The sequence below is a fragment of the Macrotis lagotis genome, chromosome 3 (assembly GCF_037893015.1).
Source record: "Macrotis lagotis isolate mMagLag1 chromosome 3, bilby.v1.9.chrom.fasta, whole genome shotgun sequence".
Taxonomy (NCBI): domain Eukaryota; kingdom Metazoa; phylum Chordata; class Mammalia; order Peramelemorphia; family Peramelidae; genus Macrotis; species Macrotis lagotis.
In genome coordinates, this window is record NC_133660.1 from 300,265,913 (window position 1) to 300,279,836 (window position 13,924).

General features: G+C 35.5%; 1 protein-coding gene and 1 pseudogene across 1 annotated transcript; one reads left to right on the forward strand and one right to left on the reverse strand.

Annotated features, from left to right (window-relative positions):
- Positions 1–366: 366 nt before the first annotated feature.
- On the forward strand, positions 367–1,296 carry LOC141516959 (olfactory receptor 4P4-like). The gene has a single exon (XM_074227909.1). It carries the CDS (start codon positions 367–369, stop codon positions 1,294–1,296), a length of 930 nt encoding a protein of 309 aa, XP_074084010.1.
- An 11,460-nt stretch (positions 1,297–12,756) lies between these two features.
- Positions 12,757–13,518, reverse strand: LOC141516960 (bridging integrator 3 pseudogene; annotated as a pseudogene).
- Positions 13,519–13,924: the final 406 nt, after the last annotated feature.

Here is a 13,924-nt window from a genome sequence, read left to right on the forward strand (position 1 = left end):
TTCGACCCAAGAAAAGTGCTCTATTAATGTCAAAATACAACCTTTGTATTCTTACTTTTATTTAAAATTGATATTATATTTTTGAAGTTAGAGATGCATTTTATTGGATAAGGAGGACCTTTGGAATGGATAAAGAACTTTAGAAACTTTTCTACAGAATGTATGACATAAAAACTATATTTGATCACTCATTCAAAATATTTTAAATAGTTCAAATTTAAGTGTGAGTATGAATTGCAATACTAATGTGAAATTTGAGTTTACCTTTACAATAAATTATCCATTTGATGTTAGCAAGGTTTTAACATGTCCTCCTTATTTGCAGGTTAATGAAACTTCTGAGTAGGAATTTCCTGATCTCAATATATGGAAAACCATAACAATGTCACTGAATTTATTCTCTTGGGGCTTATCATGAAGAAAGAAATGAAGACAATGTGTTTTATCATTTTCACAGCCTGTTACATAGCAATCTTCCTGGGGAACTTCATTATCTTCATAACCATCACTTACAGCCATCTCATGCAACAACCCATGTACTACTTTCTTTGGCACTTGTCCTTCATGGATCCATGCTTCACTTCCACCATTGTTCCGAGATTGATTCATGACTTGATTGTCTTGAGGAAGACAATCTCTTTCAATTGTTGCATGACCCAACTCTTTACTTTTCATTTACTGGGAGGTGTGGAGGTTTTCATCCTGGTATCCATGGCTTTTGATCGCTATGTTGCCATCTGTAAACCCTTACACTATATGACAATTGTAAATAGACAAAGATGTAACATGCTAATTCTGCTTGCCTGGGTGGTGGCATTTTGGCACTCTGTTGCTCAACTATTCACAATCTTAAGATTACCTTTCTGTGGGCCTAATCAAATTGATCACTATATGTGTGACTCAAAAGTTCTCTTAAAGCTTGCTTGTACAGACACACATGTTGCTAGTATCTTAGTCATTGCCAATACTGGAATGGTTGCCTTGGTAACCTTTCTGGTCTTGGTTGCATCTTATATCATCATACTATATCATCTTAGGAATCATTCCTCTGAAGGTCGACGTAAAGCCCTCTCCACCTGTGCTTCCCATGTCATGGTTGTCGTTTTGTTTTTTGTTCCTTGTATCTCCACCTATATCCCACCTCCCAATTCACTGAATAATGACAGAGAGTTCTCAGTGTTTTACACTGTGATTGCACCTATGTTGAACCCACTCATCTACACATTTAGAAATGCAGAAATGAAAAATGCCATGAAAAAGGTTTGGTGCAAAAAATTGGCTTTCTTATTAAAATAAAATAGATGAATTTCCATGTCTGACTTTTTTATAGCCATTCAGTTAACTAATATGAATTTACATCATAAAACTTTCAGGAATAATCAGTACCCTAGATAATACAGACTACTGAGCTTCCTGAATACCAAGAAATGTTACATTTCTTTGCTTTCACAGGATTTTGAATCCTTAATTGATAACTTTGTTATGAAAGGTGGGAAAGGCTTCCAAATCTATTGCTTTTGATCTCCTTCAACATATTTACCCCCTCACTTTCCAGAGTAATTTTAAAATATTCACATTATAACTCAATGTTTAGAATTTAAATTTTTCCTCATGTAAAAATCTCAAATTAGACAGAACTCCTTGAATAAAAAAGGTATATGTATATGTCATCTCAATTATTCAATTTTCTATTTTTAATCAATGCATTAAATTTAATTATGCTCTATTTAACTTTGAATGGTGCTATCTAGGTTCTCTGGAGCCATTGACTCTAACCCCACTGATTATTTTCACTAGAGTGTAGTCTTATGTATTCCAGTTATAATTAAGCATAATAAAATTGATTCTATTTACAAATGCATATAATAATAAATAATGAACATTTTTCATTACCACTTCTTTATCTGGAAAGGGAAAGGGAATTAATCTTATAGATCAGTTCAATTGTAACATTGCACAGTCCTAGTGTGAGATTCCATCTCCCTATTGGATGAAAGTACCAGGCACCAGGGCTTCTCAAGTCTTCCCTCCTAGACTGGTTCAATGAAACATCTTCCCTAAATTGTTGTTTTATGTCATTTTGGCTAAAACTTCCATATTGCTCCCAGAATCTAGAAAATGAGAAGAGAAAATAAAACAGAAAAATGACAAATACCCTGCACTCATTTCTCAGGGATACAAGGTAAAATTGAGAGCAGCAGAAGGAAGACCCTCTTCACAAATCAATGTGTTATCAATTTCATGGTGCCCATGCTACAGATTGTCTTTTACCCTCTCTGAAAAGAGGAACAAGAAAAAGATTATACCTTTCCCAGTCTCCTTGTGCTTTTTTTTAGGATTTTTCAAGGAAAATGGGGTTAAGTGGTTTGCCCAAGGTCACATAGCTTGGTAATTATTAAGTGTCTGAGGCAAGACTTGAACTCAGGTACTCCTGATTCAAGGGCCAGTGCTCTATCCACTGCACCACCTAGCCACCCCATCTCCTTCTGTTTAAAGATGCAGCCTGTTGTATTTTTTTCAGCCATTCAAATGAGAGAAACTCCTGCCTATGTAAAATAGGAATGAATAGAAATAGAATTGTCTATGTTATTTTAGTATGTTACTAGTCTTCATTATACTTTAAGAAACAAACAATATTCAATGAAAACCAGGTATCCTGATGATCGAAATAAATTGCCTGCTTTAATGCCTATATATTACTTGCACATAACAGGTATTTAATAAATGCAAATTTTTGATATTGAAAGACACAAGCAATCTGCCTCCCCCCACCCCCACTATTACCAGCTCATTCTGTCACATCTAATGTACTTATCTTTGCAAAGGTCAATAATGCCTAGGGATAAGACCAATCTGAGATAAGACTGAAAAATCATCAATTTTCCTTTGATGCTCTTTAGCTTCCTCCATTTTAACATCTCCCTGCCTTTTTAGTTCCTCTTCAACAATCAAAATTATGCAGCCGATAACTTGATTCATTTCTATTCTTGCTCTCTAATATATGTCAACTGAACTCGTTAAAAGCATAGACCCCAAATTAAAGATTTGTAGCACAAGTCATAGTCTACCAAGTTCTGATACAAAAATGTACCAAAATGAAAATGGTTCCTTTCATAAATATCCATTCAGTCAAAAAGAAAGTTTATCTATAATGCTGTTAACTGATCTCAGACTAAGTCCTTTTCTATGGTATGATTTAAAAAAAAATTCAGGAGAAACAAACATCTTTATTTTTACTAACAGAATTAATGGTGGGGAGAGAAATATATGAGTCCTAGGCTGCTTCTTTTAATTCCCAGAGAATAGGAGAAAAAAATAGCTTTTAGGAAATTAGGAAAGAAGAAATAGCTTTTGAGTCAATAAACATTTATCAGTTCTTACTTTATTCTCAGTAGTAAAATAATTACTGAAGAGAGACAAAAGAGTTCCATGATAATTTAATCTAAAGAAACTCATAATCAAATGAGGAGACAAAACCCAAACAAATATATAATACCAAGCTCTACACAAGATAGATAACAATTTATAAATGAAGAGTTTGGAAAAGTCTCTATGGAGGAGAAGGAATTTTAGTTGGTATTTGAAGGAATCCATGAATATTAAAAAGAAAAGATGAGGAAGGAAGGCATTTCAAGCATGGGAGTAATCCAGAGAAAATACCCAGAGTAGAAATATGGAGTTTTTTTTTTTTTTGAGGAACTACAGGGAGGGTGGCATCACTGGACAGAAATGTGATAGGGACTAAGATGTAAGAACACTTGAATTATAGATTCAGGGAGGAAGGAAGAAAAGAAGGAAGGAAAGAAGGAAGGAACAAAGGTTTAGATTAAGATAACCCCTTTATTGAACTCAAAATATGTGATAGATGGATAGAGAGCATTGTGTGCATATGTATGCATATATAAGTATATATGCATGCACATACATGTAGAAATGCATATAATTGCATATAAATTATATATTGCTTGCTCATATATGTATATATATATATATATATATTTTCATAGAATAAACAAATAGTGTCTCCCTCAAACATAGATCTCTCTCTTCTACATATGTCTTCCTATAAATGTATTTGTATGTGATTATACATATGAATACTAATATATACAAATTTCATATGTTCACAATAAGCAAATTGACTGAGTAAAAAGGCATTAATTAATTTTTCACATTTCTACAATAATATTGTAAAAGTAAACAAAATCCCCCCTTCTCCCACAAAGATAGAGAAACCTCAAGAAAACTAAAATGGGGGGAAAAAGTGCACTTCAGTCTGTATTAAGATGCCATCAGCTCTTTCTTTGGAATGGATTGCATTCTTTATCATGTCTATCAGAGATGTTGCTTCAATATGATTTTCGGTCACAGTTGTCATTATTAGCTATATTTCCCTCCATCCTCTTCCTCCCCAAACCTATTTATTCTCTTCTTTCACCCTGGCTTTCCTCAAAAGTGTTGTATTTGACTACTATCTCCAATGGTCTTCCATCCCTTCTCTCTCCCATATCATCTCCATCCCCATCCCTTTTCTCATTCTATTCCATACTTTTTTTTTTGTCTAGGGTAAGATATATTTCTATACCCTAATTGAGTACATATGTTATTTTCCCTCTGAGCCTCTTCCAATGAAAATGATCACTCATTCCCCTCCACCTCCATTGAAAAAGGTTTTTCTTGCCTATTTTTTGTGAAATATCTTAGCTCGTTCTGCCTCTCCTTTCCCTTTGTCTCAGTACTTACCTTTCTTGCCCATTAACTCCAACCTAATAATATATTATCCCTCCTGTCTATATATGTTCCTTCTAACTGTTCTAAAATGAGAATGTTCATATGAATTATCCGTATCATCTTTGCATGTGGCAATACATGCAGTTAAACATCATTAAATGCCTCATAATTTGCCCTTCTCGTTCACCCTCTCTATTCTTCACATGAGTCCTGACCTTGAAGATCAAATTTTCTGTTTAGCTCTGGTCATTTCAAAGTCTGCTATTTCATTGAATATACATCTTTTCCCCTGAAAAAGTATGTTCAATTTTGCTGTGTAGTTGATTCTCAGTTGTAGTCCACAGTTTTTTTTCTTCATGAATACCATAGCCCAAGCTCTTTGTGACCTTAATGTAGCCATTGCTAAATTTTGTGTAATCCTCACAGTAGCTTCACAAGATTTAAATTGCTTCATTTTGACTTATATTTTTTCCTCATTCCCTTGGGAGTTCTTGAAGTTGGCCATATTATTCTTGGTACTTTTTGGTTTTGGATATTTTTCAGTAGGTGATACATAGACTCTCTCAATTTCTCTTTTGCCTTCTGCTTCTAGAACACAAGGGAAATTTTCCTGGAGTATTTGTTTTTAAAAGACCTTTAGGCTCTTTGCTAAGCAAGACTTTCAGGTAATTCAATAATTTTTAAATTATCCCTCCTGGATCCATTTACCAAGTCAGCTGTTTTTCCAATGAGATTTTTGAAATTTTCTTCTCCTTCTTCATTCTTTGTTTGTTTTTCTTTTAGGTTTTTGCAAGGCAAATGGGGTTAGGTGGTTTGCCCAAGGTCACACAGCTATGTAATTATTAAGTGTCTGAGGCTAAATTTGAACTCAGGGAATCATGACTTCAGGACCAGTGCTCTATCCACTATATCACCTAGCTGCCCCCTTCAGTTTTCATTACTTTGGCTTCATTTTAATGTTTCTCAATTTCTCACATAATCATAAGATTCCTTTAGCTCTATTCTATATTTAAAGGAATTATTTTCTTCAGAGAGCTTTTTTTAAATCTTCTGCATCTGGCCAATTCTGCTTTCTCATCATTTATCTTTTGGACCGCTTTTTCCATTTGAGCTGAACCAGCTTTTAAGATGTTACATTCCTCAATCTTTTTTGAATCTCTTTCACCAAGATGCTGACTTGCATTCCATTATTTTCCTGCTTTTCTTTCATTTCTCTTCTAAATTTTTCTTCTACCTCCCTTACTTGACATTCAAAATCTTTTCCAAGCTCTTCCATAGCCTGAGACCTATTTTTTTTTTCTTGGAGGCTATGGATACAAAAGCTTTTAGTTTGCCATCTTCTGAGTGTATATTTTGATCTCCCAAGGGACCAAAATAATTGTCTATGGTTTTACTTTTTCTTTTTCTGTGGTTTCCTCCTTTCTCCAGCCTAAGATTTGATTCTAACTCTTTGTTAAGGTAGGACTTTGCTTCTTGGGTGGAGGATACATTTTCCCAAACTTTTAAGGGTTTTTCAAACTCTTTTCTTTGTCTCACACTGGCCTCTGGATGTCACAACCTCTTCCCTCTTCCCTGGGACTATGATGAGTGTCCCTGTTCCACTAGGGCAGTATGGTACCCCAGACTGTGACACAGATCTGAGGATGGGAAAAGCAATAGATTTCTGCCCTAAGGATGGCAGACTTCTACATTCTCCCCTAAACTCCCTGCAGGCCTGCTTCTGGTTCTTGGGGCCAGAGCTGCACTGAAACCTGTATTGACAAGAGCTCCACACTCTGATATGGCAGAGTTTTCTCACTGACCTTCCCAGTTGTTCTTGGAAATCCTTTGACTAAGAGGTCTGGAAATCATCACTGCCAAAGGCCCAGGTGCCCCCAGGGATGCAAGTACCCTGAAGGCTTTTCCTTGATGGCTGGTATTGATTGGCTCCATTGTTAGGCATGGCCCAGATTGTGGTGCTGGCCATTCCAATCCTGGTGGAACAAATTTTTCCCATGGATCTTCCAAGTTGTCTTGGGCCAGAAAATTGTTTTACTTTGTCTTTCTGTGTGTTTCACAACTCTAGAATTTATTTAGAGTCATATTTTCAAAAACAAAGTGATCTAGGGGAGACCTTCTGAGGTTTTTTACCTTCCCTGTGACATCTTGGCTACACCCCTCTGACCCCTTTGGGCAATACTTTTCATAAAAATGGATAAAGAACAGGATTAGGCCTTTAAAGTCAATCAAGAATCATATTAGATATGTTAGAGAATTTGGATATTGAGTAAATTAATGAACTATTCATGAGACATTTAAAGAGGCATGCTTGTTGAAAGAGTGATGATAGACTCAAGAATAAGAGAAATGTTTGTGTACATGGTCAACATGAACATTTGCTTTGCTTTGCCATGTATAATTGAGTAAAAGGCACTTTCTTTTCTTACTTATTTCCTTATTTATCCTTCCTTTAATAAATGAATGTCTAGGGTGGCTAGGGTGCACAGTGTATAGAGCACCGGCCCTGGAGTCAGGAGTACCTGAGTTCAAATCTGGCCTCAGACACTTAATAATTACCTAGTTGTGTGGTTTTGGACAAGCCACTTAACTCCATTGCCTTGCAAAAAAAATAATCTCTAGCATAAACCATGAAATTAAAGATTTTTATGAAATCATCCATTTCATTGGCAAAGTTAAAGAGTAGAAATAGGAGAATAATTCCACTGATCAGAGTGTAAAATTCTGCAATCCTGAATGACTTGAGAACTCTAATGATTGGAATAATCCTTCAGTCTTTTACTGTACAAAATATATAGGAAGAACAGCAATCACAATATTGCTTTTCCTACATGAATGTCATGCTTACAACATAAACTAGTAGAAAGGAAATACAAATCATGGTTCTTATAGCAAAACAAGCCTGTATTATTATTCTACAGTGGTACTTTCTCTGCTATGTTCAGTAAAGAGCATGATCTATGAGGTCCTGGATTTCATAACAAGAATTTTTAAAAATTGTATAATTATTTTAAATTTTTTAAAATAGTAGATTGGCTGACTCAGTTACCTCAAGGCCATCTTAATCTGTATCAGGAATTTTTTTCCATCTTTATATGGATCAACAGTCTTTGTAATTATGTAGGCTATTCCTTATTTTGTGTGGCAAATATGACCAATGGTATATAGACAATTAAATGACAATTCTTCCTTATTTGGAATAAATCATTATTTTGTCTCCTTATCATTTCCCCTTTATCTTCTACCTCATAAAATGGAAATAAAAAGCACTGGATAGGGAATTGATATTAAATATTTAGTATTTATTACTGGTCTCACAACAAAAGAACTGTAAGCTAATCTAGAAAGGAAGGAACATGCAGAATTTCATGAGTTCTTAAACATTTTGGCATTTGTATTTTGCTAAGGAGACCTTAAGGAATCATGAAAGCAATATAAGCAACAAAATTTGATAAAGTAATATTAGACCATAAGAGATCCCTTTGATAATGAAAAGCAAATTGTCAGAATAATGAAATTGAAAGGTATAAAGATACCAGAGACTTGTTAGGATGCAATTGAAAGAGTCCACCAAATGTATTGTAAAAATGCCCATGCTCTGATTGTAGCAATCTTAATAAAAGCTAAAGATTTCACAGTTATTTCAACGATTGCATATTCAGTCCTTTTTAATTGATTCAATGCGGGAGGAATGAGAGAAATGTCAGTAAGTAATAGTTAAATTTTAAAAGAGCACAAATAGATAACATTGTCAAAAGCAAAGTAATAAAAATAAAAGTCTCTGGGATAGAATGCTAGGTTTGGGACATCTTGACTATGAAATACCAAAAGAATGTCAATGGAAAAATTTAAAATATGCCATTGGCAGCTTAGGTCTGAACTACAGGAGATAAGGCAAGATTGATGGGAGTTTATAGGCTTGTCAAAAATAAAAAATGATATTTGAAAACAAGATAATATATGATATTGTCAAAAAAGAATGTAAAGAGAAAGGGGGGGGGAGTTTTGGAGAAGCCAACATAAGGGGAGGCAGAACATAGAAGAAAATTTAAAACTATGAACAACAGAAAAGTAAATGTGAGAACAAAGAGCTTAACAATACTGAGTACTGGCTGCAGTATGCACTCAGTCAAATAGAGAACTCAGGATGAAGAGAGGATTTAAAGAGAGAAGATAATGTGTTTTGTTTTGCTGAGTTTAAGATATCTATAGAACATTCACTTTGAGTTTAAGATATTTATAGAGCATTCACTTTGAAAAACAGTTGGATTTGTGATAACAGAGGTTCAAAGAGAAGTGAATCCAGGGCAAAAAGTGTCATTTTGATAAAGACCATAATAGATGATGAGGTCACCAATTGAAATAGGTGGGGGGAAAGATGAGAATTTATGTGTATTCAAAGTGAAAAAAATAGAGCCAAGCTGAAATGTCTTTAAATATAAAACACTTTTATAATATACTTTAACATATTTTAAAAATCATTCAGTTATTTTGGATGGAAGAATGGAATACTCTAAATTATATTTGTAATCGTGTATTTAGTACTTGCTCATTGAGGGATGGATTAGAGAGGGGAGAGTGTAGTTGGGTATTTCCATTTGGAGGCTATTGTAATATTTCAGGCAAGAGATGGTAGAATTCTGTATTAGCATGGTTGTGCTGTAAATAGAGCAAGGTGTCTTGATGAAAAAGATATATAGGAGATAGAATTGACAAGATTTCGCAAATTATTAGATTTAGAGGATTAGAAAGAGTAAAGAATCAAAAGAGACAGACTGTCATTAAAAAAAAAAATTACCATACACCCATTCCCACTAAAAGTACTAGAAAGCACAGGAATAAATGGATTGTGCCTTAGAATAATAAGCAGTATTTATCTGAAACCATCAACAAACATTATATGCAATATGCATAGGCTAGATGCATTCGCAATAAGATCGGGGGTGAAGGGGTGACTAGGTGGCGCAGTGGATAGAGTACCGGCCCTGGAGTCAGGAGTACCTGAGTTCAAATCCAGCCTCAGACACTTAATAATTACCTAGCTGTGTGGCCTTGGGCAAGCCACTTAACTCATTTTCTGTGCAAAAACCTAAAAAAAAGATCAGGGGTGAAATAAGGATGCCCATTATTACCACTGCTATTCAATATTGTATTAGAAATGTTAGCTTCAGCAATAAAAGAAGAAAAAGAAATTGCAGGAATTAGAATTGGGAAGAGACAAAACTCTCACTCTTTGTAGATAACATGAAAATATACCCAGGGAATACCAAGAAATCATCCAAAAAATAAAAACTGTGAGACATAATTAGTAACTTTAACAATGTTGCAGGATATAAAATAAATTCTCATAAATCCTCAACATTTCTATATATGACTAGCAAGATGTGTCAGGAAAAGCTAAAAAGGTTCAAAGTAACTTCAGACAATATAAAATACTTGGGAGTCTACCTATCAAGGAAGATTCATAAACTTTTTAAAAACAATTAGAAAACACTTCTCTAAAAATCAGTTTTAAATAACTGAGCAAATAATTTGACCTATTATAAAAAATGACAATTCTGCCAAAATTAAAATACTTATTTAGTGCCCTAACAACCAAAATCCCCCCAAATTACTTTAATGAGTTAGGAAAATTATAAGTAAATACATATGGAGAAATAAAAAGTCTAAAATTTCCAGGGATTTAATGAAAAACAAAAGCTGCAAACGAAGGGGGCTTAGCCTTACCAAATCTAAAATTATTATATTCTAAAGTATCAGTCATCAACATTGTCTGGTATTGGCTAAGAAATAGAGTGGGGGATCAGGGGAACAGATGAGGTGCAATAGCAGGAAATGATTATAATAAATCTGCTGTTTGATAAACCCAAAGAGTCCAGCTATTGGGAAAAAAAAATTCTCTCTTCACTAAAAACTGTTGGGAAAATTGGTAGTTAGTATGGCAGAAACTTGGATTAGACCAACACTTCAAACCCTATACCAAGATAAGATCAAAATGGATGGACATAAAAGACAATATTATAAGCAAACTAGGAGCTCAAGGAATAGTTTACCTGTCAGATATATGGAAAGGGAAGCAGTTTATGACCAAGGAAGAGATGGAGAACATCATTAAAAACAAACTAGATAATTTCAATTACATTACATTAAAAATCTTTTGCACAGACAAAACAACTGTAACCAAGATCAAAAGAAATGTAGTAAATTGGGAAACAATTTTTACAACTAGTACTTCTGACAAAGGACTCAATTCTAAAATATACAGAGAACTGAGTCAAATTTTCAAAAAAAAAAAAACCAAGCCATTTCCCAATTGACAAATGGTCAAATGCTATAAAAGGCAATTTACAGCTGAGGAAATCAAAGTGATCCATAGTCATATGAAAAATTACTCCAAATCATTATTTATTAAAGAAATGTAAATTAAAGCATCTCTGAGATACCACTTCATACCTCTCAGACTGGTCAATATGATCAGAAAGAACAATGATCAATGTTGGAAGGGATGTGGGAAATCTGGGATACTAATACATTGTTAGTGGAGCTGTGAACTCATCCAACCTATCTGGAGAGCAATTTGGAATTATGCCCAAAATGCAAAAAAGATGAGTATACCTTTTGATCCAGCAATATCACTACTGTATCTATACCCTGAAGAGATTATGAAAAAGTGCAAAAACATTATTTGTACAAAAATATTCATAGCAGCCCTGTTTGTGGTGGCAAAGAATTGGAAATTGAATGAATGTCCATCAATTGGGGAATGGATCAATAAACTGTGGTATATGTATGATATGGAACACATTTCTATTAGAAACCAGGAGGGATGGGAATTTAGGGAAGCCTGGATGCATTTGCATGAACTGATGCTGAGTGAGATGAGCAGAACCAGAAGTACATTGTACATCCTAACAGCAACACGGTAGTGATGATGAACCTTGATGGAGTTGCTCATTCTGTCAGTGCAACAATCAGACACAATTTTGGAAAATCTGCAATGGACAATGGCATTTGTATCCAAAGAATTAATTGTGAAGTTCAAACAAAGACCAAACACTGTTACCTTTAATTAATTAATTAATTAATTTGTTTTTAAAGCAACCAGCAATATGTGTAGGCTTTGTATTTTAAGTTTCCTTGAAAAAATATAATACCCAGTATTGAAGTACGGGAAGCTCAGAATTTTTGCTCTTTCCATGGAGCTCCTGAGTTGACAGATGAATAGGAAAACAGTATTAAATTTACATTTTAAACTAGTTTTCAGACCCCAAGTTATCTCCAGTGGAAAACTTAGAACTCTTTGCTTGATTGAGGCACAGGATGAAGACAAACTAGCTTTTTCTTAACACTTGGAAGCTGGGACAGGTTCCTTTGCCATTACCTGGGCACATCAAGGTAACAGCTTTGGTTTGTCCCTTCAAGTTATCGCCTTCTCTCTACCTCAGACAAAATGACATGTTAGGTGAAAGGTTCACCACCAGAAGCAAGGCTAGAGTACTTTGGCAGGACAGTAAGACAAATCAGTGTATTCTAGACAAGATGGCCTACAATCCAAAAATCTCCTGACTTGAAGACTTCAATGTTCTGGCCCAGTCTGAGCTGACTGGCCCATACTTGTTGCTGTTGGACATGTTACCTTCTGCTCTAGACTGAGGCAGGAAGCAGCTATATGGCAGACCACTTGGAAATAAAAGCTCTCGTGGCTGTTCCTTTTATACTAATTATCCAGTTTCACTGTCTTCTAGTGTCCCTCTCCAAAGGAGGCAGTAACTTGCTTGGAGCCAGACATTCTATGGCATGGCACTAAAATGAAACCAACTGCAAATAGAGGGTGTGTGTGTGGGGGGGGCTCTCCCATAAGAGGGTTAGACTTGGTCAAAGGGTCAGTGAAAAGTAACAGATGCTGTCTTTCCTCCCTTTGCCAGTAGGTCATGTAGCTACTGTCCTTCACCACAGAGTTGGCTTTACTGGGTCTGACAGTGGCTATGGCATGAGGATCTCTGCCCCAGGGGGGATTCGGTGTAGAGTTCAGTCATCAGTCACACTGGAGAGGGCTTGGAGCTCACTCAGCTTTGCCTCATTCTCCTGCTCACTCTGCTCATCAGTATGACCAGGTTGGTTAAGCTGTTGGGTTAAGTCTCTGAAGATCTTGTGCATCTCAGTATAGTATAAAACCTGTGCCCGGATCAGAGACTTAAAACTTGGCTGGAAGTAATCAAGGTGGCTGCTGTAGAAATGAGGCATCTCCACCAGGAGTTGTCTGTTCTTGGCTTCAAAATCATCCTTCACAGGCCGGAGCTCTTCTCGTACCTGGTGGAGTTTGGCTAGCACTGGTCCTGTGTTTTCCTTTTCCTCATAATTTTCCACCTTGGACTGCAATCGTTTGTAGTCCTGTAGCGCCTGTTCCCATCTCTTCACCACCATGTTGAGGCTGGGGAAGACACTACCAAACTTTTTTAAGGGTTCAATCACTGTCTTTTGTATCTGATTTACCTTTTTCTGGTTGAAGGCATCCATCCATTTCATAGCTGTATCGAGTTTAGTCACCATGTTTAAAAATTCCTGGTCTTGATCACAAAGGGGGTTGGAGAGGAGATCAGAAGATACCTTCACAGCTGATTTTGACATGGCTAGATCTGCATCAGTGCTCTTCTTCAGGTCCTTCTGCAGCTTCTTGGTCTGGTCTTCCAGCTGTTGGAGTTTTCCACATTCTCTTTCAAAATCTCTCTCCACTGTCTTGGGGACAATCTGTTTCTTGGGTTGCCCAATCTTGAATGGAATCCAGCTCATTTGCTACCAACCTTTAATTTAAAAAAATATTATTATATAATTTTGCTATCTCTTATACTTTTTTCCCTTAAGGATATGATTTATCTCTTATCACATTCATCTTAGATCAATGTATATCATGGACACAATGTAAATATTCACTGCCTTCTGTGGGGGGTGGGGGGTGAGTGAAGCAAGATTAGGAGGGAAATTGCAAAATTCAAAATAAATCAGTAAATTAATAAAAGAAAACATGGGGGGAAAAGTTACCATATCTCCCCATGTACAAGACACATTCTTTTTTGAAAAATTTGGGATCTAAAAACTGGAAGTCTCATATAGTGGTTGTAGATTTTGTTTGCTTGTATTTGCCACTTTTTTGCACTTGTCCTTGTTTTCATTGTTTTGCATTTGTCACTGGTATATT

What these genes read in the sequence shown, in the direction of transcription:
- LOC141516959 (XM_074227909.1), top strand. Translation starts at nt 367, where the DNA reads ATGGAAAACCATAACAATGTCACTGAATTTATTCTCTTGGGGCTTATC.